This window comes from Callionymus lyra, chromosome 11 (genome assembly GCF_982586985.1).
Source record: "Callionymus lyra chromosome 11, fCalLyr1.hap1.1, whole genome shotgun sequence".
Classification (NCBI taxonomy): Eukaryota; Metazoa; Chordata; class Actinopteri; order Syngnathiformes; family Callionymidae; genus Callionymus; species Callionymus lyra.
In genome coordinates, this window is record NC_141828.1 from 22,774,450 (window position 1) to 22,802,099 (window position 27,650).

Consider the following 27,650-nt stretch of genomic DNA (forward strand, 5'->3'; position numbering starts at 1 on the left):
ATGCAGTCATTAATAGTTTAAATTGACATTTTAAAAATAGCATTTTTTGTCTTAAACTTGGCAGCCTTGCGTTAATGAATATTGTTCCACTCCGTCCCATTTTCGCCGGGTTGCTAGGCAACAACAGTCAGGTGACTGTCTGCAGACAGAACATGGCTGACCTGTCAGAAGACCAATGAGGAAAAGGAAACATTCAGCATATTCGTCCTTGTTTTTTTCGTCGTTTCTGGGTACATTTGAAATCCGTGGACATATTTTGAGCAAACGTACTCAAGGTAAGAGTCAAACAACATCCTTACGTCACTCGTTGCGCGTTTTTGTAAGCGGAAGCGAACGTTTTCTTCTGGTTAGCTAAGTTAAGCTAGCTTGTAGCCAAGCATTCCCTTTCACTCTTTTCAGGAGTTTTACAAAACTGGTGTATCGAAGTTGCTTTAAGCAAACATTTGTAAGGTTTCTTTTTATACTTATTGTGATTTGTGTGAGCTTTATTACTACTTGAGCGTAAACCCCAAACGGTATGCTTGTTATTGGATGTTGTGTAAAAGAAACATGCCGTGTTCTTCAATAAAATGTGCAGATGAAGTAAATGTATGTTTATGTCAGTCTCAAAGACACTTTAAATCCCTTCAAATGTCACCCAAAAAGGGCTCATTTAACTCACTACTCACTTTGAAAAGTGCAGAACAATTCATCATCTGTTACTTGGGTGGAATACATCACAGTAGTACTATTCATTCAAACTTCCGGTAAATGACATGCAAGGCCGTTATACGCAAGTAATATTCTCATTTTCAACAAAGATGGTTGAGTTTAACAATCCCAAATCTGATGAAACACCAGGAAACACCGTGAAGATAATTGACCAACATTAAATCCGTGTTTCTTGCTTCATTTCTAAATGTATTTTCACTTCTTCAAATCTCTTCTAACTAACACAGTCATCAAGTAAAAGAACAATAACAATTTTTATTTTCAGTGCATACGTTTAAATCCACATGCGTTGACATTAACACTTTTGTTACTAAATATTCAATATGAAGCAAAAAACAAATGTAACATAAGAATGTTGTTAATCCAATCCACACTTCCAAAACATTCTGGCAGTAATGAGTAAATTATAAACATGAAAATAAGAAGCAAACTTTTAGAGGGGTGTTAGAAAATATCAATATGGCTATATATTGTGATATTATTTTCCACAATGCTGTATCGAAATTCGACAATCCTGTATATGACATTTTATTTTATTTTCATCATTGGCTTGCAAATCATATTTTATGCCTTACCATAGTTTTTTTTTAATGGTAAATAGAGCAATGTGTGTAAAACGTAATGAAGCTATTTTTACAATAAACATGCAAATATGCCATTTGTTTGTTTTTCTTTTGGGATCCAACTGCTAGATGCAGCAGTCATTATGTTTGCCACACTTAAATGAACATTGAAATCTCCCGAGATCCTGGCAATGACTGAGGATGAGAGGATACAGATGACTTTGATAGCTTTTAAACTGTGTGTTTGGACAACTTTTCCAAACAAATGAGAGCAGTTACGAGATGCATATGGTCTGTCATTTCTGAAACATCAGCGAAAAGAACTTGAGAATACTACAAATATATTCTTGTTCCTACAGTATCGCAACATATCGTAACCATTGCCCCTATATAGTCATCCGTAACGCCAGATTCTTGCGAATACACAGCCCTACTGTTTGAATTAAGATAATAATACGGCTGAAGGAATGTTTTCCAATCCATTAAAGGGAAAAACAGATTCACCTCTATTAAATATATATTAATTTTGGCTTAATTCTATGTATTTAAATAAAACGTACTGGCAACAAAGCATGTCCAGGTTAATGTTTTGACAATTGTTTTGTGTACTATCTTGAGCAGGGCCGGGTCTAGGCAGGGGCAAGAGGGGGCCTGGCCCCCTCAAATAAATGTTGTGCCCCCTCAAACTTACATGTAAGTAAGTAAGTAACAGCACAATGCCCCCTCAAGATTTGTGGCTGCCTGGCATGCCTGTCTAGACCCGGCCCTGATCTTGAGTCTTCTTAGTTGTTGCGTAAGGAAAATTATTCATTAATAATCTGTTGTTGAGATTTATGTTTTAAAATATATAAAAATAAATATATAAAATGTAAATATATATATTTATAACTGTATACACACATTTAAACTATCTCTCTCTCTCTATATATGATTAAAAACTACATTTTAAATGTAAAGAATGTGTCTTTGTCAATTTGCTTACTTTGTTTTGTTCTTCAGATGAGCAATTTGCCGGATGCAATGTCAAATGGTCCCAACCGGAGTGAACACATGGGAAATGATGCACATATCTGGGAAAGACCCTGGACACTTGATGAGATGCGGAAGAATAGTGAAAACTGGTCTCTGGCAGCTGACTCTGGTGTAAGTCGCAACATTACAAGGACGTGCATTCTTTTGATGAAAAAGAATGCTTTACAATGACTTTTTTTTTTCTCTCTCTTTAGCTCTTCCTGTTTCTTCAGGACTTCTCACAGAGGATGCTTTCAAAGACGCATGACATTGAAAAGCAGTTGGACAATCTCATTCGTGACACCAAGGCCACTGACAGCTGCCTACAGTCTGTTTTCAACGACTTTCTCATGCTTTCAAATACACAATTTATAGAGAATGTAATGTACCATTCTAACTTCTTCTTTAATCAGCTATCCTTCTACTGAATTAATTTGTGATCCTTCTTCTCACAGAGAGTTTATGATGAAGAAGTAGAAGAGGCTATTCCCAAGAATGATGTTGTGGATAATAAACCTGAACAGGTATTCTTTAAAAAAAAAGAAGTGTTTCTTTGAGATCAGGTTCTAATAATGCTTTCTACTTCAGAAAACCAGAGAGCAGAAGGAGGCTGAATTAATTCCTAAAATGCAGGAAGCAGTCACGTATGGATTGAAGGTTTTGGACTCTGCCTTTGAACATTTAGACATTAAAGCAGGAAACTCGGACTCTGAGGATGAAGATGGAACGGACCGAGTCGAGGCCATCCTTGAGCCAAAGGTACGTTTTCAGTGAATGATTTAATCAGGTCAACCCCAGCCTGTTTTCCTCAAAGTACCCATCACTGTTTCTTATCACCCCAGGATCTGTACGTGGACCGACCTCTCCCATTCCTGATCGGCTCACAGGCATTCATGGATCAGGATGATGTTGGACTGGGTGACCTCTCTAGCGATGGTAACATCACGATCACCCTCTTTAGGAGGATCACTACTCTTCTTTGTCTCACTTGTGTTTTTGTCTCTGCAGAGATGTCTGTTGACAGTGATCGAGACAGTGTGATTGAGAGTGAAGAAGGCAAAGATTCTGTTGTAAGCAATGTTCTTTCTTGCTCTTGCGCTAATGATTTAGGGCTTTTCTGTGAGCCAAAGAAGAGACACAAGTCCTCTTTTAAGCATTTATTTAGTGTAAACTGATCTTTAATCAGTTGACTGTTTGTGTTATTTCCACTGTGCTGGTAATCATATTATCGTTTATGTTTCAACTTTAACAGACTGCAAACATCCATGTCTTCTTAAGAAAATGGAATATTTCACGTTGTCTCTCTTTTGTGCAGCATTCAGATGAATTGAGTGCGGAGGATGATGACCTTCACAACAATATTAAAAAGGTGTCATGTTTTAAATTACCTACCTCTTAAAGCCTTTCTAATTTTAACCTTTTACAATCTTGTAGAAGTCTTTGATAGTGAGTTCAGGGGAGGATGATGATGATGATGGCGAGGATTCCGACATATTTGGAGAGTCGGACCAGGATGATGAAGAAGACACAAAGGTGGGTCCAACAATTGTTTTTGTTTTTATTTAAATTCCTGCAGGCTTTTCCTTAAGTCTCCTCTGAGACTCCTGTGTTTGTCTTATGTGTCTTAATCTTATTAAGTATTTTAAAAGTATATATTTTATTGGGTATTGTTTTGATTGTTTAAGCTCTTTGTGACCCTAGTCTGGAAAAGCAATCTACAACAATTTACTATCTTTGTTGATTTTATTCAATTTTTTTTTTTGTAAAAATAAATAATGTGTTTCTTCTGATTCTCAGAACACAAACTCCTCCTCTTTTGCTGAGGAGCTGGCCGCCCGAATCAAAGGCGAACCAGTAAAGAAACAAGATGGTGATCGCGCATGTAAGTTTGTTGAAAATCCTCCCAATGTCAACAATACATTGATTATCATTTTTGAATGTATTTATCGATTTAATGGTTGTATTTGTTGTCATCACCTCAAAAGCATTGACATCCAAGAAGAAAAGTAAAGTAAGGAAAGAATCTAAACCTTCAAAACAAGAGGGTAGGCATTTAGTTTCATAAACGTTATGTTGTTTTTTAATGCATGACATTCAAGTTTAAATGCCAGAGGTCCTAGTGCAAAAGATTCCTGTTTTTGCTCTCAGCAGCTGAAGACGACGACGACAGTGACGATATGTTCAAACCGCCGAAGATGGACGATGAAGACTTTTCTCCATTTGGAGGGACAAGTGGTCTCTTCAGTGGTGGGAGAGGCCTTTTTGATGATGATGATGATGAAGAGAAGGTAAACTGCATGACTTTACACATTTTCACCTTTTAAAGGAACCATTGTGAATGAATAAAGCTGTCATTTCAGGGGGATCTTTTCTCAGAGGCACCCAAACCTGCGGCACAGAAAGAGAAAAAGATCAGCAATGACAGCATAAGAAACACAGCTCAAACTTCAGGTAAGACTTCTTGAATTCATGAGCGTCCTTTGTGTACTTTTCATTAAATTTTATTTTGTTTGTCTCCTTTGTAGAATCTGCGAAGCCTGTGAAGAAAAACCCACCTGGTGCAGGTTCAATATTTTCAGGTATGACGAGGATTTTTTTTAGATATAATATTTAATATTTGATAAAATTAACTGGTTGTGTCCTCAGATAACGGCCTCTTTGGTTCGGAAAATGACTCTGATTCACTGGAGGATAAAAATGACAGATCTCCATCTACTAAGTCTCTCTCCTCCACTTCCAAAAAGACGTCCTCTCTGCCCAGCACTGGTGGCGGCGGGGGTATCGCTGGGGGTCTCTTTGATGAGGAAGAGGATGACAATGAGATCTTCAGTGGCCAAAGCACTAAACGGGCAACTACCGAGAGGCAAAGAAAAACTGTTGATCTGTTTGCTGAGAATGATGATGACAGGGATATATTTAGCGACAGCAAAGTATCATTTCCACCTCATGATAAAAAGGAAGCAGTGAAGGAGCAAATAAAACCACTTGAAAAAAAGGTAGATGTGTTTTTCATATCTTTAAAACTGTTCTTGCTCATCACAGTTCTCTGTTGTAGATGCCAGCGGGGGCTGTATCCATCTTTGGTCCAGAAACAAAAAGCTTAATCAGCGAAGGTCTGAAAAGACGACAGGCATCTGCCAGCGAAGAATCTGAGAAATCTCAAGAGGTTGTAGTGTCTTCTCCTTTTCAATTTCAGAGTCTGTTTGAATATAATATTGAGTAGTTTAATCTGAATGGTAATTAAGTCATCAGGTTGTGTCATTGTGGATTTGTCGCACAAAAATCAAGATTTTGCTCTTCTAAAATATTGAGTGTGAGCAGCTTTATTATGCTTTAATGGGTTGACTTTAATATAACTTGAACTGAATCACTGAATGAATAAATAATATCTTGTGATTCATTGTTAACATCAAGTTGACACACAAAGGTAATTTGAGAAAAACTTTTTTTTTTCAGAACGGCTTTGCCACAGATGTGGGGAAGACTGGCAAGCCAAAAACTAGTGGACTCTTCTCTGATGATGACGACACACAAGTGAGACTCGCATCAAAAATACTTATAGTTTGATGAAATGCTGTTAATTCTTCTACACCTTAGATTTTCCCAACCATCGCAAAGAGTCACTCAAAGTCTGAATCTTCAAGTCAGAGAAAAGGCAGTAAAGCTCCACTATCGTTCTTTGATGATCAAGAAGAGGTAACAAAACTGTATTTTTGTGGCCAAAATCAACTTTGACTCTTTAATAACAACATATTTTTCAATGTTCAGGATCTTTTTGTATCAGCGGCCAAAGCAAAACCAAATCCTCAAGATAAAGTTTCAACAACACAAAGCAGCAACACAGACTCCCTCTTCAGTGATGATGAGGTACACATACGGACAGTGTGACAAACGGTTTGTACTTATTTAATCTGAAATATTCTTTCTCACACGGTTGCTATTGCAGGGTCAGTGGTTAAGTTCCAACAGTATTGCTTCCAAACCAGAAGCTAAGACGGGAGGAATGACGTCTAGTGTGAGCGCCCCATCCAGTCTCCCAAGTGTCAAATCTTACCCGAAGAACAGCCTATTTGACGAGGATGACGATGATCTGTTTACTTCAACCAAAGAATCGAGGTCAGAGTGCTTCACAGTGTAAATGTGTGTGTATTTGTGCTGCCATCATTTAATATCTATCTATATTCTCTCTCATGCGTCTAGTCAAAGCAATCCTCATAGAGTTGCGCTTCTGTTTGAAGATGAAGATAATGAGGATCAGGGATCTCTTTTTGGAATTGAACCTGCTGCAAGTGCTCCAGCTGTACCTGCTAAGGTGAGTGAATGATTAATGATTAACTATTACTCTAACTGTTAAAGGGCAACTCATGTTTTGATTTAAGTGTTTCTTAAATAGATCATGGACCTCTCAAAACTCAAAATTTTCATTGAAATATTTACATTACAAAATAATCTAAAGCCCCGCCCACTAAAAAACACTTAGTCTTCTGTACATTAAATCTTGTTTGCCGTATCCACACCCACTCTCCTGTGATTGGTCAAGCATCAGTTTGTCATCAATCCCAGAAGTTTCCACCTGCAGGGAACATGTTGTATAAACAACACGTGTGTGAATAAAGCTGGCATTATTATACTCCTATAACCTCTCGTTCGCTGAGATTTTAGACGGGAAAGATCTTAAGGTCACAGCCTTTTTAGCCTTTTTAGCTAAAGTAATAACTTCAAAATATGGTCATGATGAGAGACTTACTGCAACTTGGAGAGGAAGACTTCAACATTTGAAATATGTGAGTGAGTCAGGAGAGTTGGGTTTTCACATTAGTTGACATTTAAATATTGTGCCATTCCTAACAAGAGTCATTTTTTTGTGGTTGATGTTGGAAATAGACACTACACTGTCGGAACAAAAATGCCGGTGGAGCATTCACTTGTAGATTCAAATCTTTTGCCGTTCTTTTCACCATGATTTTGTGTGTGTGATGAGGAAATCTTGCACATTGAACTGTTGTGAGCAGACCCTGCGCTAAACAAACAAACTCATAAAGAGAAAAAGGCTTAATATGATGTGGAAAAAGGGTGAAAGGATATTTTAAAATAAAGTCAGTTATTTAATTTATTCCTGTATATATTCATTACATTCAAATATCCTAAACATAAAGCAATTATGGGCCATTCGATATACAATAAATTTCTTTATTTTGTCCTTGTTTCTTCAGGTACCTGGTTTAAGTGATCTCTTCAACTCTGAAGAGGTTCAAGCTTCTACCCCTGCTGCTAAAGAGAAGCTCCAGGCGGAGGGTCACGTTCCCACAAAGAAACTAGGGAGCCCCGACGAGGCTCAAGACACGAGCCAAACCAAAAAGAAGCCTGTGGGAGCCGTCAGCCTGTTTGGTGGCATCAACGTTTTGGCAAACAAGAACACTAAGAGCGTGTTGGACGAAGATGACGATGACGGTTTCCTTTCAAAGGAAGCTCCTCCAGCTGATGTTAAGAAGGAGGAGAAAGGCAAAACAAACACACTTAGTCTGTTTGATAATGAGGAGGAAGATAAATCCGATTGGAATGATTCAATATTCAAATCCAATAAACCTGCATCCAGAGACACAGTAAAGGTTTGTTTTCCAAAAAATCGTCAGTCACAATATTTTGGTTAATATTTTTAAACGAAAGACTTATCATTACATTAACATTCCTTGTGATTTCTAGCATGCAGAGGAGCGGGCGACAGTGACCAGCACTGGTGTTTTCCAGGACGAAGAGTTGTTGTTCAGTCACACACAGCAGAAGGACAATGACCCAGACGTTGACCTTTTTGCCACCTCAGGAAAAGCCTCTGTAAGTCTTCAGTGATTTCTTATCTTTATTATTACATCTTTATATTGGAGGAACCTCTCATTATTATAAAATGATGCATGAAGTATGAGAAAGGTTGCAGACCAGGAACTCTATTCCTAAAGATTCCTGGTGCGAAAAAGTTGCTCCAAATCGTCAAAAAGAAATGTTTAGGATTGTGATGTATTCTTAGAATTTACCCAAAAAGTGAAGCGTAGATCCTGATAAAAATAAAAGGTATTCCTAAAGAACTCTAGGGGAGCAAGGAGATCTGTTACAGAGAGATATTTCAAAAATAAAAATGACAAATAATTAAATATGGATAATAATTCCTTCTTGGGTTGTTTTTACATCATTTTGTGGGAGATGGTGAAAGATAAATACAACACTTACAAAGAGGTGTGAACTAGAATGTTTTCTGTAAGTGGAAATTACTGAGAGATATTTCAAAATAAAACTGAGAAATTGTGCTGAATGGACACTAACTGTTTCTGTAATATTTTTTATCAAATTTTCCAGGAGATAACGCTTGTGAATGATAAATACCAACCTTGGAAATCAATGAGAAGTAGAATGGTGTCTGTAGGTTGAAGTTCCAGAGAGTAATTTAAAAAAAAAATAAAGCTGAGAAATATTAATAAATAATGTTCACGAATAGCATACCTATTGTTTCTGGAATATTTCCTCATGATAATCTGGGAGAAGATGCTTGTGAAAGTAAATATTGAAACAGAGGATATTTAGATTTGTGGATTAGTTATTAGCCATTGGTAATTATTTTTATTCGTCCCAATGGAAAAATCAGATTCTGCAATTTTACAATGGTCATAAGCACCCCGGCTCCCACACAGTACTTGGAAGGACATTTAGCACTGTTCCTTTTGATTTTTGACTGTCTCACTGATACAAAACAACATTTTTCTTAATATGCGAATTATTGAATTCAATAATTCAATAAAAAACATCTTCTGAACAGGGGTCAACCACACCTCCTTACTAAGATTGGAGTTTCTCTTCTTTCCTTGTTTAAAGTTCTCTGAGAATGTTCTTGAAACTTGAAAGATAAGACTCCTTCCAAAGGACTTAATGTCAAGTTCTTTGAAGGGGTTCTCTGATGATTTAGGAAAATGGGCCATTTCTTATTTTGAGGTGAAGACTTTGTTTTTCAATATGTTTAAAGGGGATGGTTATTGCTTCATCTTTAGTTTCGATTGGCCAGTAAGGGATATTTGACCTCAAAAGCCTTGCTATGATGAATTTTGTGTCTAATTAGAACTTCAAGCACAGCACTGTGAAGCAAGCAGCACCAAGTCTCTTCTCAGATGATGACGAGGACGACCTGTTCATCTCTGTCAAGTCCACACCGCCTCCGGTAAGAGTGAAATGAGTACAAATAACTGCATGCTGAAGCTTTTTTTTTCTACTTTTACAGGTCATTGCTAAGAAGCCTATAACACCTTCTGCCAATCGAGAGTCTGCGTCAGAGGTTCCAGTGATTCTTATTTTATTTTTTTAACAAATGGCAACATGTTTTTAAATGTCTTTCATTTTTAGAAAACGAATGCTGCTCCCAGCCAGTCAAAGCCTAAAGAACCTTCATCGAGGATTGGAAAACTTCAAGTAATTCCATAGTTTCATTTAAAACACAGCTTAAAATTCAAGTAGAATATTTATCATTTTAAATTTAAAGAATATATAAAAGCATCTCATAAATGGTTTAAAGGTTATCTTTGAACCCAAAAACACACATTTGGTACAGGAACAATTTGCACTCAACTGTTATTTAAAGAAAAAATAAATATATATACAGTATATATGATATAATTGTGACGTTGTTTTTCTTCTTGTATGCAGGCCAATTTGAAGCTAGACCCCACCCTGTTACTTCCTGGCAGCAGCCCAAGTATGCCCGGCCTTCATTCAGTGGATACCACTTCCTCCTCTGGTGTTTCCAGCTCCAGTCTAAGCCCAAGTCCTGCTACACCTGTAGAGGCACGAGCGGAGCGGGAGGGTGGAGTAAACTTTGACCCCCCTTTGCACATCGCAACACTACAAAGTGCACACAAGGTTCGATTTGGAGTTGATTCAGTGTCGTCTGTGTTTTGTCTGTTGTACATAATTGTAAAATAATTAAGAAAATGCAAAAAACAGTTGAGAAGAAATGGTATAAAACAGTATGTTTTCTTTCCTCATTTACCAGTGGGAAGAAGAGGTTTTAGAACCCATAATACCCAGGATCTTTGTAACACGAATGTGATTTTCTGCAGAGTCGTACTAAAGGATCAGCCATGCGACGGCCACAGTCCAGAGCAGCCAGACAGCACGCGGCTCAGAGATCGATTGACGGCAATGAAGAGTTCACCACACAGAGTCTCAATGATTCTAAACCTGCTTTTTCTGGATCATTCCAACAAGACCTCATGAAGCAGAGCGTTTCCTCGAAACCAGAATTCCCCACCACCTCCTCTAAACCTCCAGTTGATGAATCCTCCTCTAGGCCTTCTGTTCTAACACTGCCAGTGTCCACACATGCTGTGAAGCAAGACTCGAGTAAGACCAGTGCAAATGTGCTGGCAGCAGCAGCAGCAGCAGCTGATGATGATGATGATGATGATGATCTGTTCGGAACCGTCTCTGCTACTTCCTCCACCGTAAGGACTGCACAACATCAGGCCAGTCGAGAAGCAGCGTCAAAGAAAGAGAAGGAAAAACCCGCTCTTCCGTCCATCTTTGATGGAAACATCGATGACATTTTCCAGAAGATGAAGCCCAAGTCAGCAGTAAAAGAAACCAAGGCTTCATCTTTTATAAAAGAGGATGATGATGGTGATGATGATCTTTTTGGGCTGAGCAACAGCGCAACTCCTTTAGCCACAAGTAGCAAAGAAGTCAAGAGTAGCAGTAGTTTTTTAAAACAGAATCTTTTCAAGGTAATCCGTCAATGGATAAAACTTACTTTCAAAATGGTTTTCTCTTCACTCATCGGATTAATGTGTTGCAGGATGACGTAGCCACTGTGCCTAAAGTCCAGAAGAAGAGCAAAGAGAAGCCAGTCGACAGCAGCTTGTTCGATGACAACATAGATATCTTTGCAGACCTGTCGGAGGTTACTAAACCCAAACCAATGTCAAAGACAAAAGCAGAAACAAAGTCAATATTTGACGATGACATGGGTAAGCAATATCAGATATTTTGTGGTAAAAGCCTCACTAGTTTTGGCGATTAATAACCAGATACCTCTTTTTTTTCAAGATGACATTTTCTCAACAAGCACAAAAACCGTGGCGGCAAAGGCTCCCTCCAAGTCGAAGAAAACATCTCCGCCCGAGGAGACCAGCACAACTAAGTCGAGCAACATTTTTGATGATCCACTTAACGCTCTCGGTGGTAAATGATTGTTTTTAAGTAGCCAGATGTGTACAGTGACTTCTAATGTTGTGAGATAGCTGGAAAATTAAACCGTCTCCCTGTTGTATATGTATATATTCAAATCATGTCAACACTGTGTCTTAATTTTTTTGCCTGACGAAGATTCAGTCGTTTTCAAAGAGCCTATCCAGGGATCATGCTGGCAAAAGAACCAATTTTTGTAATTACTCTCAAATACTGTTAATGGTTTGTACTCATGATAGCACTTTAAAAGCATAGACATGCTTAACCTCAAGGCCTGAAGAAATTAACAATAGAATGTTTCCTTTGTTTCGAGATGTTTGCCATGTCATGATTTCATGCGTACGTGCCATAACGTGGTCTTTAAGAAATCAATGTTTACTTTGCTGTCTAAGTTTCCTTTTTTTGATGATATTTTTAATAATAAGGAAGTGACTCATTTCTTAACTTTTGCTGTGATAACAGAGAATTCATTTTAATTACTAAAAAGAAACATATTTTACATGATCTGCTTTGTGTGATTATTTCAGTTGTTTTTTTTGCATTAATACATTTTTTTTCTTAGCAATTGGAATTAATGTGCTATTTAGAAATACAACTTTTTACCATTATATTATATAAAATGTGTTTTACTACAAATGTGTGTATTTCCTGAGACAAACCGACTAAAATGGCTATAGGTTGTTCAACACACAACGTAGTAATGTACATTAAAGGTAATTTAATGTTTGAAATAGCATATTTTAACTATAAGTTGTGAAGAAATTATTGAATAATGGACTTGTCCTGTTGTGTAGGCATTAGAGCTCCATTTGTCAGTAATTCTGATTCATCCAGATTGAGTGCTGCATGATACTGGCAAGCCAGCAAATATGTGTACAGGTCATACAAGTCATGTATGGGGCGTCGGCGACCTTTATTATGCTAAGAGCAATTTAACACTGTTCACCGCCAAATTAAAACTCCACCAGAGCCGGTTTGACTGAGTTTGACCCACAAAATGTATTATACAAAAAAAGAAAAACATTTATGATGGTTTGTTTGTTTTAGCAATTAATTTATTAATTAAAATAAATATAATACAGGTCTGCTTTAAAGATCTATTGGAATGAAGGTGAATGAACTATACTTCTTAACAATCACCTACAATTTCCAAAAAATCAAATGTTTTGAGTGCCCTTATAATTTGGAGGGAAATAAAACAAAAAAAAATCTTTGTGTTATTTTTATTAGATCTAAAAAAATGATGATTACTTTTTAACTAAAATAAATAAACAATTTAAATATATATTATATTAAATATCTAATTGTCGCGTAGGAGGATCTTACCCTCGCCCCTCCTCCTCGTTTCTGATTGGCCCCTCAACCTGTCCCTCAGAGTCACAAAGGTGTCGATGAGCCGCTTCTGACAGGTATCATCATGTCGCCAAGAAGAAGAAGACTATGGTTGTAAGACTCGCTTTTTCCTGCGTCTTCTCTCTCAAGTATTGACCGGAGAAATGCTGCTTCGCTCCGACATCGAAATCATCCAGGGCGGCTTCAGCAGGACCGGACCGGAGCTCATAGCAACATGCTAGCTAGCAGCTGTGAAAGGTAGCCATTGTTTGAGTTGTTGGCTAACATGGCAACGGCTAGCATCATTAGCAAGAATGGCTGCATCGTTGTTTTTCATACGGAAAATGTCCTTAAACGTTTAAACCACACCACGTTTATTAGAATATTTAAATATTTACAATATGTATTAATATTTGCCTAATTTCGCTCAGTAAGCTGTAAAGAAGACCACCGTTTATTATTAATGTGTGTTTCTGCAGCTCTGATATCAGTTGTTTATTAAACGAGCTTTACCCCTTTTTATAAAATATTTTTATATATTTGTTTTTATCATTTACATTATCAGCAATTTTAACCTTATATTTTTCGCATTGGCTTGCTCGTATGTGTTATTGATAAGACTGGGTCTATAAATTATTTATATCTTATATACTGAGTTTGTTTTCTAGTATTTTAAAAGATAATTCATTTGTTAATTGTATTTTCTGGGTCGACAGAACCTATTAAATGTATAATAACCAAAACAAATTGTAATACATTTGCCCATTAATATATCCAACATAATTGTTTTCTAAGTATCTCACTCTCTATTCGAGCAGTTTAATTTGTAAGTGAAAATATGATCTCAGTGATTCTCTCAACATTTGAGTAAAGATCATCTTTGAAAAGGCTTCGGCAGACATGGGACACCTCGACGCTTGCATAACACACCTGATCTTAATGATCTTTTTCCCTCCAGCATTAGTTGTATCCTGAATGTTTAATAAGTTACACAAGTCTGTTTCCAGCAGTCATTGTTGTGAACTAGAAGGGAGGAACCATGGTGACGCTCGTGAAAGACAAACATGTGAGAGAGAAGAGCTGGAGAAAGTTGATCCACAGAGAAGTTGAAGTCAACCTTTATGACTTCCTTCTAACCAAAATAAAATGATCTCTACGAGGAGTGTTTATTGGCAAGAATTTGGTGATACGATATGTATCATGATAGAGAGGCAAACAATATGATATATTATGATACTGTAGGAACAAGGATATAGTTGTAGTATTGTCAAGTACTTGACTCTGGTGTTGCAAAATTTACAGACCACATGACATGATTTACGATGAAGTCGTAACTGCTTTCATTTGTTTTGAAACCAATGATTTCAATGTATATTTAGCTTTGAAGGACAGAGTGAATGCTGCCATGTGTGAATATTGGTGAATTATGTTATGTTATTAAAAAAATGTGTATATATGTATTTATATGTATGTGTGTGTGTGTGTGTGTATATATATATATATATATATATATATACACACTACACACATATTATTGAACCGTTACAAAACTATGGTAATGCATAAAATATGATTTGCAGGTCAGAAATGGAAAAAAAAAGGAACAAAATATATATTTGTTTTTTTCCCCTTGTTTTTTAAATTAAAGATACAGTGCTGTCATTTATCGATACAGTATCATGAAAAAAATATTGCGATGTATCAACATGTGGATATTTTCTAACACCCCTATTATTCTAATTTAAGTTGAAATCTTTTATTTTATTTTTTAATATTTCTTTCTTTTTTATTTTTTTGGAATAACATTAAAGTAAAGAAATGGAACACGACACAACAAAATACAAACAAACAGAAAGGGCAATTTACCAAAAATAGGCACGTGTTCAGCTTTATTCAGACCAAAGTACTGTTGCGTCGTTTAAGGAAATAGTAAAATAAATGCTACATTTTATACAGTACATATGTCCAACTTGTTTGTTGTGAAAACATTTTTCTTTCTACGGCTTAAAAAGTCGATTTGATCCATGATGAGACACATGACTTTGGATTTTTCCAGGATTGGGTTGTGACTTCGACAACCGTTTTCCAAAGAGCAATGATTGATGCAATAGAACTGTAGCGCCTTGTGGTTGTAACATTTATGACATGGGTCTGGAAGGTTTGAGTTAAAGTGATTTCATTTTTCAGGCGATTATATTCTGGTCTACTTAACCAATTGTTATGAAGCAATTCAAAATTGAATTCGCTGTTTGAGTTTGGACATGCATTCATCCTCTATAATGTCAAGTCTAGCATGTACGACTGCAAAAGCTATGTATATATCCGCGTCACTCTTCTCTCTTATGTTTTTTGTTTTTTTTCCCCCTTAGTGATCAAGTCTTGGCATGACGTCAAACAATTAAACAACAACTCCTCCCGTCATTTGACCCTGTGACTACGGCTGTTCTCCTGATGTACTCGATGATAACATCAAAATGACGGACCGGAAGGAGCCTCCTTTCTACAATGACGACAGATTGGGAGCTTTTCACTTCAAGCTTCCCGTCTATGACACCATGGAGCTTTTCATAGAGACTCTAACAGGGACCTGCTTTGAGTTGCGTGTTCTACCTTACGAGGCAGTCGTATCAGTCAAGGCAAAGATTCAAAGGCTTGAAGGTTTGTGGACATCTTTCCTTATAAACGCTACACATTTTAAAGTTCATTCCAAACATATCCTTATCATAAACACGTTTGGTCTGCTTAAGAAAACTGGCTTATCCAGAGAATTTCTGTTGAAACGGATCCACCTGTAGATGGAAGAATAAAATAATTTCATATCGAGATGTTTTTCTTTCACTTTAGTTATCTTTGTTACAGATTCTCTTAATCAACTTGCATTTACCATCTTCTTATATATTTCTATAGGAATCCCTGTTGCCCAGCAACACCTTATATGGAAGAATCTGGAGCTTAACGACGAACATTCTCTACATGACTATGGGTAACTCTGTCTTTTCTGTCTCTTAAAAGTGACCAGATCCAGAAATATTTATAAATGACAACGTAACAACAAAGTAATTCCTGCTGGAGTGAGACCTGAGTGGCAGTTTATTATTAACGGCATTTTAAAATTGCAGCGCTAATGACAGTTGACATTTACACGGTGAAGTATTGAACATCAGCATGTTTACCTTTGCAGTATTGCAGAGGGCTGTACTTTGAAACTGGTCCTGGCTATGAGAGGCGGTCCAATTAACACCAGACGAGGTGAGTTGAAAGAATTTTGGTCTTTAAAAAAAAAAAGATATTCAGGAATAGAAAAATGACAGTCTCAGACTAATTATTTTTGCAATATTGTTCGACACAAGCAAGGTGGAGAAAGTAGTATCATTCAAATGCAATCTGTCATTTAAAGGGGAACTAAAGTGTTGATTTAAGTGTCTCTTAAATAGATCTTGGACCTCTATTGTACTCATCAGTATGTGTCCGTTTGTACAAAACTATCTTTTCATTGAAATATTTACATTAGAAAATGTGCTTAAGCCCCGCCCAATGAAAACACTTTGAGATGAAGCCTTGTTTACCATAACCACACCCACTCTGAAATGATTAGTCAAGCATCAAGGTTTGTCACCGCACATCATTAATCCTGCCTGCAGTGATTACAGCTTGCTTGAGGAGTGAAGACATTATTACGTTATAGTGGACTCTCTAGTAACCTCTTGTTCGCCCAGATTTCAGACAGGGGAGGACTTTGTAAAGTAATAAGTTCAAAACATGGTAATGATGAAAAACTTACTCCATCTTGGAGAGGAAGATTTCAACATTTGAAACATGCGAGTCAGGAGAGTTTTCACATTAGTTGTTTTGTTTTTAATATAAAAGAAATCAAACTTGTACTTACTCCATGATAACCAGCTACAAGCGCATCTCAGGAGGAATTGTTGATAACCATTATTTGATCCTTTCTTATTCAATCATGTTTCAAGGGTGACTCCTTTCAACTCAAAGCTCCCTCCACAGCTTCTTGATATGGTTTAGGTCTGGCCACTCCATGACTTTGAAGTATTTTCTTGAGCTACTCTGTCATTGTTGTGCTGGCAACATCCATGACCCATTTTAAGTTTCCTGGCAGAGAGAAGTAGGTCATTGTCCAATATTTCAAGGTACAAGACCAAATCTATACTTTCCTTGATGCAGTAAAGTCGACCTGTCCCCTGTGTTAAGAAAAAACGCCAATAATGAGTTTGGTGTTCTGAATTTATCGTACTTTAAGCAGGGCCAGTTGCTTTAATCCAAATAATCTTAATTGAAAACTGACAACATCACTCGTCATTTAGGTGTTCGTTGGCAAACTACAGAAGAGCCTTAACATGTGCCTTCCTGAGCAGGTGACAATACGGTTGCAGCAGGATTTTCATCCCTTGAGGTGAAGTCACCAGAATGAGGGAGATCAGTAGTCATACTGAGATTTTTCTTTGTGTTGGTCGGCTGAACAGTTTTTGGTCTTTGTTTGCATCCGAGTCTTTCTTAGCAATTCTGTGTCTCTTGTCAAATAATTCTCTTCATCTCTTTATCTTCTCCATCCCCAGTGACCATGGAGGATCCCATCAAGGATGTTGCTGACCTGATGGACCACTCAAAAGAAGATCATTGGGAGAAAAACCTAAACAACAAGCAGGTCACATTCGTGGTCTATCGGGAGGGTGAAAAGTACAACTTCTTCCGTGTAGTGGATCGAGGGAATGGTACCTTGACTCCGCTATCAGAGTCTGTCAGGTATGGATTTCCCATAGCTCTTTAAATTATTCTTGAAATATGACAAAGGAAGGGTTGAACTCGTTTTGGAACAAAAGTTGTCTGGAAGTTTTAATTGTCATGGTTGTTGGATGGTATTAATATTGATGAAAGCTTGAGGCTAAACAAAAAATGATCAAAAGATTACATTTTAATTTTATTCTGCTACAGAATCTGAAAACTGTTGAACAACCTCATGGCGTCTTCATTAAACATGAAGGGAAGAATTGAAATACAGATTCAGTGCTAGATGCAGATTTCCTGTCCAAACGCTGTAGAAAGCATCTCAGAGTTTGGTTAAAAGTTGTCTTTTTAAAATGAGAAACTATCAAGACGCAAATCACTGTAACAAGCCAAGTCAGACTGTTTAAGGCCAAACTATGGCCGTGCCACTCTCGCTGCTGGTCTGTAAGGTGGAAAAGATTAAGAGGAAGGTCAACGCTTTAATAAAATCTCAGTTAAGAAGATTTAGTAGATCAATATTAATCTTTTCTGTCTTTTCAGTGGCGGGTTAACTTGCAACATGTCCACGGAGAATGAGCTGGGAGAGAGTTCAGCAGCTGCACAGCAAAGCCTGGAGAACCTCATCACCATGAACAAAATGAAGCAGCTCAAAGCCAAGATGGAGGACATGAACCTCAATAAAGAGGTTAGACCAACTCTATTGCACTTTCTGTTTCCTGATCAACTGTTTTATTTATTCTTTTACTTGCCTCTATTATCTAATTATACAAATACAATCAGAACAAAAAACCCATGTTTTTTATATTCATTAAGTCGTCCCTGTTTAAAAAGTCTGTCTCTAGCAAGCAACATGTGTTTTGCTTTTTTGAGGCTCATTTTTAACTAATAGTATCTAGTTTGAGGTTTGGAATCTTGTGGGGAAAATCGGTCTTTCCACCATTTATATAGAAAATTATGGTCTAAACCCTGAGTCAACTATTTTTTTTTGTTGCCGTTTTTGGAAAATGTCACTGAGCATTATTTCATTTTCTTTCTTTTTTTATTTATACATGTATTGATTTTCATTAATCAATTACAAATGGAATTAAATGCAGATCAAATATTAAACTGAAAATCATCCTTTTCCACCCATTAAAGCTTTAACTTGCTCTCAGTGTAACTAAACTAAGAGTAATGATGTCACAAATGGAAAAAGTGTTATTTGTATTTAACATTTGTCCTTGATGAACTGCATAAAGTTGTCCAAATAGATTAAAAGTCAGTAATTTATATTTGTAAAGTGCCTTTCACAGACCAGGGTCACAAAGCGCTTAAACAACAGAACAATACACAGTTAAAATGTATACAAATTAAGAAAATCAATGCAATGTTTGGCCTGCAAAAAAAAACGCTTTACTCATTTTATTCTTTGCATCTAATTAAAAAAAAAACTGTGTTAAATACTTAGTTTGGGATCGAAGGAATTCTTGGTTTTGGTCCTTTTTGAAATTTACTCCAATAAATTTGCAATTTTTCACTGCAACAAGATCATGCTCTTTACACAATTACATTTAACAATGACTTCAGGTATGTTAGGATTCAAATGGTGCAATTTTAATGGTGCAATGTGAGTTCTGATAATGTATGTCGACACTATGTTCACACTTGTACAAAACAAATGGTATGGTACAAGTATGAACGTGGTCTTGACAGTTTGTGTTTGATATAAAAAAAAAACTTCATTTGAACATATGCCTTTGACCCATATATAAAAGTGCAAATAATGTGTTGATTTACATGTTATGCTTTTGACACTTTAAATAAAATATTTAATTCATTTTCCTGTCACACAGCCCAAGAAGTCCATTAAAGTGAAGCCACGGCCTCTTGTCAGCCCACATTCCTGCAGTAGCTCTGGACCACTGAACGCTCGACACCATCGTCGTCTCTTTCATTCGCCTCCCCACAATAACCAGCCTTGGCAGGCAAATGCACATCTACCTCCAATTGCAGACCAAGAACCTGCGGACTCCGCCCTCCCATCTGCTCCTGCACCATCTTCACGCTGTCCAATATCGACTCCCAATTTGTTTCCCTCCTCGTCCTGCTACATGTTGGAGAAGGATCAGTTGGATGCATGTCCATCTTTTGCAAAAATCCGGCCTCCTCCTAAAGTTTCTCGACTGGACTACGGCAGCACCAGACTCATGAGAGACTGCGTTTACCCCCAGTTACCGCCGTTGTGCATTAGAAGACCACCGGAAGGGTTTGATCCAGCTAAACCAGTCGGGGAGACTTTTGGACTGAGTTTTTTGGAAGAGCCTGCTGGATTTGTGGCACCCACACAGCCAGTAAGTCCATTTGGGGAACTTTCGGATCATCTTGGTCTGGATCTATCAGGTCAGCCGGAGGATGGCTTCCAGCCCTTTGAGCTGAGCAGTCGAGCCCCCTCCCCTCTCAGTGCCTGGACGCTCGGACCAAGCGACGCCTTCAGGAGCAGAGCAGATGGAACTCTGCTCGGGACGTCTTTGCACATCAACCCTTCGTCCCCATCTGCTGCCTCCAGGTCCACCTCTTTATTTTCACAGTTTTTGAATAGCCCCTCCCTTCAGACCCCAACGATCGAGGCAAACTCCTCTGCCCGAGCCAGACCAGAAAGTACCTCCCCGCTCCCCGCTATGCTCTCACATCCACCGCGCCTCCGTGGAGTAAAAGTTGAATCACCAGGCAAGAGGCCAGAGCTCATTCCCAGGAAGGAAGCGAGAGGCATCACCAAGATTACCAACCAGGCTTGTAAGGAGCCGCTTGTGTCCTGGAACAACTCTGAGCTCATGGCTTCTCTTGCTGCTGGGGCTGAAGATGGAAGAAGCAGCTGGGACAGAGACATGGAGGCCTCCAAACCTTCACAAGCTTTGCCTCCTGCTGCCGCCTTAGGACGGAGCGTTGCCGGCTCCAGACTTTCATCCATGTCATCCCATCAAACTGCAGCTCTTTACATGGTGAGTGCTCGTGGGCAGCGTTTGAGTAAACGCCTGGGCTGCACTTGTAGATGTTAAACTTAAGAACAACAGTTGACATTAAATATTGGTAAGCTAACTTTATTATGTATATGAATAGTTAATTTTCTTAAGGTTTCTGAAGGTAATAATGGTTGGCGGTTTTTGAGTTGGGTATACGATTGTAAATACTTAAAAATGAAAAGACAACATTTTTTGCACAGAATGGTTTTGTTTGTTTACAGAACAATCTTACAACTGGTGTTAGAGTGTCTTTGTGTGGAAGAATAGGTAAGTAAAGCACATGCATTTCTTTTGGAGTGATAAATATAATCAACCTTGTATGACAAAGGAAACAATGCCTGTAGCCCCTTGTGTTCATATATTTTGCTTCTGCTTTAAGTCAATTTTAAATTTTCTTTTTCTTATTGCAAGTTGGCTTTTATCCTTATTGGACCAAACGTTTAATACTGATTTACAAAAGTTTTATTTTTTTGTCTGAATAAAAATTAATTGAAAATGTAATGTGTATTGAACTGATAACACTTTTCTACAGATCCAAACAAGCTTTTTGGTTAGTGTGTACAGTAACACGTTAGTTTATGTTCACACTTTTTCCCGGTTGATTTTGTGTCGGTTGCGTCAGTCTTGGCTCCAAATCTGGAATTTGGGAAGTGGTTGATCACATGAGTGTAATTCTTTATCTTACACCAACCTCAAATCATTATTCTTAGGAACTGTAGCAGCTACTATGGTGGCGAAAAAAGGCCACTTCTGGCAGTTGCAACCAAGATTGTTGATTGTCCATTTTGTGTATATATATATATATATATAATTACCTTACTTTCATGACGATGGACAGTTCCTAAGAAGAAGTATCTTGTTCAGAAGAGAAATGCATTGTAGCTCTAACTATTAATATGTTAATATAGTTTTGAGTTCTAGTTGAATGGTCTCACCCACTTATCCATGTCTAGTGCTTGTTAGTGTGGACTTGCTCCTAGTCAATGATTCTCTGCCCTCAGGACCTGCTAAACACCACCTACCTTCAGTCAATAACCTGACGGGCACCAAGAAGAAAAGCTCCAAACACTGCTTCCTTTGTGACAAGAAGACTGGCCTGGCCACCAGTTATGAGTGCAGGTGTAGTAACACACTAACATGCTCGCACACAAAAATACTTTACATGTTTTACTTCATTTACAATTTTTTTTTTTTTTTTTTTAATAATTTCCCGTTTTTAACTTTTTTTTAAACTTTTTTTTTTACTTACCTTTTAGAACTTTTATTATTTCCAAATCATATTAAATATAGTTTTGGATCTTTTTTATGGAAATATATTTTATATTTGAATTTTGGGCAATTTTATAAGCTATACTTTTTCAGCCGCCCCTATGGTCAGAATAATGGTAAAGTAAAGGTTATTTGTAAAGCGCCTTTTTAGACCTTTCTAGGGTCACAAAGTGCTTTGAAAAACAAAACTATATACAGACACATAAGACAAAAACACAGGAGTTCCAGAAAATCAGGGAAAACCTGCTCAAATAAAAAGGTCTTAAGATATTTCTTGAAGGAGTAAGTAGATCCATCAAATACAGAGGGAGAGAAAGATCTTTTCCAAAAAATCGGTGTGGTCGTGTTTTGCGTCTATGAGTGTAGTGTCCAGCTCCTTCTCCTTGACCTCCATTGTATAAATAAGTGAAAATGCGGAGCATCCAACAAGTGTCAAACTTGTTCATTGATCAAATCTAAAAAAAGAGAACTTTAACATCTGTGTCCAATTCAAGGCCTGTTTTCTTGTGTACTTAAATTTATGTTACTAATGACTTAACGAAATCATGTGTCCCATACTGTACTGCAACAGTTGAAGTGGTAGCCGTCCCTTGGAATGGTAAAAGGAAGCGTTGAGAATCTTTACGGGTGCTTTTATCCTACCTGGAAACTAGCCTTTAATTCATAGAAATTACAAAACAAGTTTTCCTTCCAAGAGTTCTAGCTTCACGTCAATATTGGGACACTTCAAACATCTGTCGGACAGGCTGGTCGCTCGCACAAACACCAACTCTGGTGCTGTTATCGTACACAATCACCTGTTATTATATGCGCCACAGAGGAAGAGTGCTCCTTCAGAATAAAGCATGATGACCACACGGCTTTCAAAATAAATCAAATGAAGAGCAGGATAGAATTAAAACAAAGCATCTTCACTTTAAAGTAGCTCTTAGAGAAGCCGGTAGGTCCAGAGTTTTAATCAAAACACGGATGTAATCTCAATTTCAATTGGTTCATCTTTTGACACTAAGTGTGAAATCCCTCTTCTTCAATCAGATGTGGTAATAATTTCTGCACGACTCACCGCTACGCAGAGACGCACAACTGCACTTTTGACTACAAGAGTGCCGGACGAAGACTTCTGCAGGAGACCAACCCTCTCGTCGGTGCACCCAAGCTGCCTAAGATCTAGACTCTACCGCTGAGATGAGGATTTATGAGGATTTCTCCCACCACTGTGTGCTTTTTGATCTCTCTGCCAAGTTTGCTGAACATTCTGTGAAGACTGAACAAATGGATTGATGGTTCGAAGCTGTTTTCTTTAACTTAACCTTTTGTATAAATGAAAAGTAACTCTGCATGCAAGTATGGTGGATCATGAATTTTTACTTTATATCGCCGGCCTTAACAAAAGAACATTTCATTTGGCAAGATGCACTTTAGAACTTGTATATTTATTATATTCCGTGAACAGGATTTCTAACTGATCATGTAAGGATTTTTATATTTTCCTCTCAACTGCAGCATATCATCGCTGGCTGCCCGAAGCACACCTGAAACGGAAGGGCCTGTTTCCTCTTCATATTTATTATTTTTAAATATATATATCATTTAAGGTGTTTGTGTACATGTGTGTTATTGCCATAACAAACTTTTCTAAATCCCTTTTTAATTGTTACCACTAATTTAAATGCTGTTGATGTGTCTACGAGGATTTGGTCTAATAAAGATTCTTTCTAAAATTTTAACTTTTATTGACTTCATTGTTCGTCAGGCATGGGTGCGTCCTCAGTGAAACCGCCGTCAGTTGCAGACAAGAAAACGATAAATGGAAGATCCAACAAAGGCAATATCAGATTCATTTATGGGGAGAAAATCATGACAAAACCTGTACATTTATTAGAATCTTTTTTTATTACACTTTATGTTGAGGGATTAAATGAAACCCTTAATCATACATTAATTTATGATTCCATCGTCTACTGTGAACCACTCAGTGGTGGTTAACATGGCTTTTTAAATGACCGTCGAACTGTGTTCCATCACCTTACCTTGATGTTTGACCAATCACAGCAGACTGAGCGTGGTTGCGGTAAACCAATCTCGGCGAACAAGATGTTACGAGAGGGAAGTCCATCATGACGTAATAATGGCTTCACTTCTACAGCCAGCCTTAATTACGCCCTTTTTTGTTCATACGTGTCCCTTAGAGGTGGAGACTTTTGGGATTAATGACACGCGGTGACAAACCTTGATGCTTCACCTCAAAAACAAGATATTATCTCCAGAAAAACAAAGCCCAAACCGACGCCCAGCACATGGTAAAACGACTTTAGCAAAAATAAACTTTATGCTCCGTGTTGCAAAAATCAGTTACTTACTTACTTGGCTAAATAATCTCAGTATGAACCTATTTCTATGAGTGTGTTTCTTTAATTTATAAGCATTTGCTTTTGATTTCGATTTGATTTGTACACAACACTGGCCATAAACGTTTCTGATTCTGAAATCATTTCTGCAAATCACGTGTTTGTTCACCACGAGGTTCAACAGCACCTGCCGTATTTCCCTGGTGAACGAGATTGAGAGTTAAATGGAAAAAAGTCTGGATTTACCACCTTTTACCTGTGACAGCTTAAATTTATAGCCATCTCCTTATTCACTGTTCCAGTTGAGATAAAGTCATCAAACACTGCCAGGGATCCTTATAGATCTCCTCCCTACAATTGAAATTAATAAAACAACATTACTCATTTAGCCAAATATCATCCAGTGCAGATGAACTTCCAGGAAGATAATTAAAAGTCCTGATTTGATCTCCTGTTGTAATTGAAAGAGGAATTTCACTTGGTTATAACATGCATAAATTACCAGTAATGGTGATCTGTCAATAGAAAATGAAATAAGAAAAAATGTGATTAATTCTACAGAGATGTATTTTATACCTCTGCGCTTTTTCATGATGGTTCAACTTCGAGGAACCTTTTTATTTGGAGTTCAGTTTTCAACTTCATTAAATGCTTCTAATTGAACTGGACCAGCTTAATCTATAAATAACCAGCGCTTTCTTCTCTTCTCCTTATTTTATTTTTAAATAGTGAACATTATATCAATCGTTTCCAGATAATTATATTATTATTTGTCTTTTATTTCATTTTTAGTCTGTGTTGAACAATGCCAGAGACATTTATTTTATATACAATGTGTGAAAATAATATATTTTTGTTATATCTGTACACGTACTACTGCACTATTTGTTTAAGAATGTTTTTTTTAGGGCTTTAAATGTTAACAGTCGATGTTCAATTAACTTTTTCCATGAAGAACTTATTGATGGTTATTAAGTAATAAATTATTTCACAAAAAGTGTTGTATATTTCCTGAATTATTTTCTGTGAAGAACGCAGAAAGGATTATTTGGTTATTATTTGGGGATTACTTGGTTTGGTGGTTTTCTGGATAACCACATTTTTTGCGATCGTCTCACTCTTTTCTGTTACAAACTGACCCCGGCCCCCCATCAGAGAAGGGAAAAGTTATGGGGGCCCTCGCAGGAAAACGTTTGGGGAAATGTAAAATTGCTGTAATGTAATTATTTATCTTACTCGGTTGACTGTACTCATTTAAACTTAGTAAATACAACTTTTTTTTTCGCAGGCAAATCATCCAACTCATCAACTGCTAGTATCTTGTACAAGTGAGCAAGACACATCTGCATAACCAGGAGAAACAGTCAAGTTGAACTAGTTTTCTATGTAGCAAACTTGTAGTAGTTATATTTTCCATACCATTAATCCCTAAATATATGTGTCAAGTTAACTTGATGTTCAATGATTTAGCTGTACTCTTGGATTCTACTGCAAGCTTTGTTATTCAGTGACATATTTCTGTTGTTGCTTTGCGTCTGTCCTCTGTTGCTATAGTCCTTATATATTATAATATTATTAGATTTGAGTCTAGATGCACTGCAGTGCATTTTGGAAGGAAGAATTGTCTTGAATGACTTCCTCTCAAAGATGTAGTAAGTACCTCATTATGACCATGTTTTGAACTTATACTATTACTTTTTAAAGTTCTCACAATCAGAAGAGCATATTATTAGAAATGGAAATGATAAAAAGATGTAAAAAAATCAAAACAACTTTAGAGACATTTGCAACCAAACTTGTATAATAACTTTGTGATAATAAATTATATATATATTATGTATCGTTGAAAAACGTATCAGTGGTTTCAGGAAAATGTTTTATTTATTATTTGCAATGACTCCTAGCGGTCGTTAGAGGGCGCGCTGTACCTTCAGTTGGCTGTGACCAGCGTCTACTCAGCTGTCAACACGTCTTAAAGCCTCTCATTACACTGAAATTAAGTCAAAGTTGCAGCTGTCTTGCCTCAGGGCCATGTCGGTAAGTCAACCTAAATGAACCGATAGAGAAATATAAAAACGGTTGAGGGTTAGCAACACTGTTGTTTTGTACTTAATGGAATTTAAACTGGATTATCTTCAACTCAATGAAGGTCCTCTGGCCCTGAGTCGTAATTTCCTGCCATATGGAATAAAATAGAATCTCTTATTTGCAGTTATTACTTTTAAAAAACGTTTATTTATACTCTTGAGTAAAATTTGACAGTTAACGATTTTTTTAATTTTTTTTAAAGCCTATAGACTACTACATATAGAAAGTCGTCAATGGTCTTGCAAGCTGCTGTACAAAGACTTTTTGGAGAAGCTCGTTGGGTATTTCACGAACATCTTAAAATGTTGTCTCCTGTTTAAATGCCACTAGTGTTCAGTCTGTGGTCACTGAGGTTCAAGAGTCGAAACCCAGCAGGTCAATCATCCTGTTTACGTTGTCACACAGTTAAACCTGCCTAAGTACATTCTTCTAGACGTTCTTCAGCCTCTGAAGGTCTCTTGGTTCGTTGTTTTACCTATATATCTTCTCATTTGAACCCTATCAGGGTCAAGGTTAACGACCTCCCTGGCTTCCAGAAATACATATGCAGTGGAGGAGGTCATACACCTGGACCCAGAGACAACACAAGGGATACCACAAACACATTTGTTTTCAGGCCTCTGGGTCAAGGGTTAACACCTTTTACATGCCAGATCATTCATTTCAATAATGGCTCGAGAAGTTTCATTCCTGATTAATGTTATGTTATTGCAGATAAAAATATTTATTAAATCAATAACATCAAAATAAAAATCACCACATTCTTGCAATGATTTACCTTTATTACCTTTATACCTTTAAACAATTGAATCATTTTGGACTTCATTATTTTATATTATGAGTTTAATTATAGTTTTTTTTCTTTTACCATTATTTCTTATTTTGTGTTAAATTTCATTAAAAGTCAACTAAGCTTAAGCTTAAACTCATTTTCTAATGTAAATATTTCAATAAAAAGAGAGTTTTATACAAACAGACACATACTGATGATACAATAGAGTCCAACATCTATTTAAGACACACTTTATTTCCCTTAAATTACTGTCCATTGTTTTGAACTTGTGACATTTTTACAGTTCTGCACAAATAAAATATGAGCTAAAACATACATTAGTTTATATTTACAATTTAAAACATTTGGATTTCAAAAGTGATAAAAGTCATTTCCTGACCTTTTTGTCATGAGTCGTAAAATGACCCGTCAAGTCCTAAGACCCGATGCCTCGGCTTGGTCCGGCTAAGCTTCTCATGGGGATTTGATCATGCATAGATGACACGTCGCTAGAATGGGTCACTGCAGGATCAGTTGGAGAATCAAGTGGAGGGCAAACACCTGGGCCAGGTGACCTTTCTCCTGAGGAGAC

General features: G+C 37.2%; 2 protein-coding genes across 5 annotated transcripts; both read left to right on the forward strand.

Moving 5' to 3' along the window:
- Positions 1 to 121: 121 nt before the first annotated feature.
- Positions 122 to 12,006, forward strand: washc2c (WASH complex subunit 2C). 3 transcript variants are annotated; one of them, XM_087802786.1, is made up of 30 exons: positions 122 to 275; positions 2,274 to 2,417; positions 2,501 to 2,665; positions 2,741 to 2,809; positions 2,874 to 3,044; positions 3,128 to 3,221; positions 3,294 to 3,355; positions 3,601 to 3,654; positions 3,720 to 3,818; positions 4,083 to 4,167; positions 4,271 to 4,330; positions 4,434 to 4,573; positions 4,646 to 4,736; positions 4,811 to 4,864; positions 4,932 to 5,281; positions 5,341 to 5,451; positions 5,742 to 5,819; positions 5,883 to 5,981; positions 6,054 to 6,152; positions 6,232 to 6,401; positions 6,486 to 6,597; positions 7,499 to 7,894; positions 7,989 to 8,117; positions 9,388 to 9,486; positions 9,547 to 9,600; positions 9,669 to 9,734; positions 9,969 to 10,181; positions 10,382 to 11,044; positions 11,116 to 11,287; positions 11,367 to 12,006. In XM_087802786.1, the coding sequence occupies exons 2-30, from the start codon at positions 2,274 to 2,276 to the stop codon at positions 11,507 to 11,509; spliced, it is 4,242 nt and encodes a 1,413-aa protein (XP_087658912.1). In that variant the 5' UTR covers positions 122 to 275; the 3' UTR covers positions 11,510 to 12,006. The 3 variants fall into 3 exon arrangements, with proteins under 3 accessions (XP_087658912.1, XP_087658915.1, XP_087658914.1); XM_087802789.1 differs by having other exon boundaries at positions 6,486 to 6,585; XM_087802788.1 differs by having other exon boundaries at positions 4,437 to 4,573.
- Positions 12,007 to 12,899: 893 nt separating this feature from the next.
- On the forward strand, positions 12,900 to 23,571 carry zfand4 (zinc finger, AN1-type domain 4). Of its 2 annotated transcripts, XM_087802976.1 has the most exons (10): positions 12,900 to 13,097; positions 15,209 to 15,497; positions 15,747 to 15,822; positions 16,021 to 16,088; positions 17,414 to 17,600; positions 18,123 to 18,267; positions 19,415 to 20,560; positions 20,803 to 20,848; positions 21,583 to 21,700; positions 22,886 to 23,571. In XM_087802976.1, the coding sequence occupies exons 2-10, from the start codon at positions 15,314 to 15,316 to the stop codon at positions 23,019 to 23,021; spliced, it is 2,106 nt and encodes a 701-aa protein (XP_087659102.1). In that variant the 5' UTR covers positions 12,900 to 13,097; positions 15,209 to 15,313; the 3' UTR covers positions 23,022 to 23,571. The 2 variants fall into 2 exon arrangements, 1 of the variants encoding a protein (XP_087659102.1); XR_015713018.1 differs by lacking the exon at positions 20,803 to 20,848 and having other exon boundaries at positions 22,886 to 23,033.
- Positions 23,572 to 27,650: the final 4,079 nt, after the last annotated feature.

Bases quoted from the DNA above. Each gene is read 5' to 3' on its own strand.
- washc2c (XM_087802786.1), top strand. From the start codon at position 2,274: ATGAGCAATTTGCCGGATGCAATGTCAAATGGTCCCAACCGGAGTGAA. The intron at 3,819-4,082 runs GTGGGTCCAACA...TCTGATTCTCAG, and splicing joins ATGATGAAGAAGACACAAAG to AACACAAACTCCTCCTCTTT. The intron at 9,487-9,546 runs GTAAGAGTGAAA...CTACTTTTACAG, and splicing joins TCAAGTCCACACCGCCTCCG to GTCATTGCTAAGAAGCCTAT.
- zfand4 (XM_087802976.1), top strand. From the start codon at position 15,314: ATGACGGACCGGAAGGAGCCTCCTTTCTACAATGACGACAGATTGGGA. The intron at 15,823-16,020 runs GTAACTCTGTCT...TTACCTTTGCAG, and splicing joins CATTCTCTACATGACTATGG to TATTGCAGAGGGCTGTACTT. The intron at 18,268-19,414 runs GTTAGACCAACT...CCTGTCACACAG, and splicing joins ACATGAACCTCAATAAAGAG to CCCAAGAAGTCCATTAAAGT.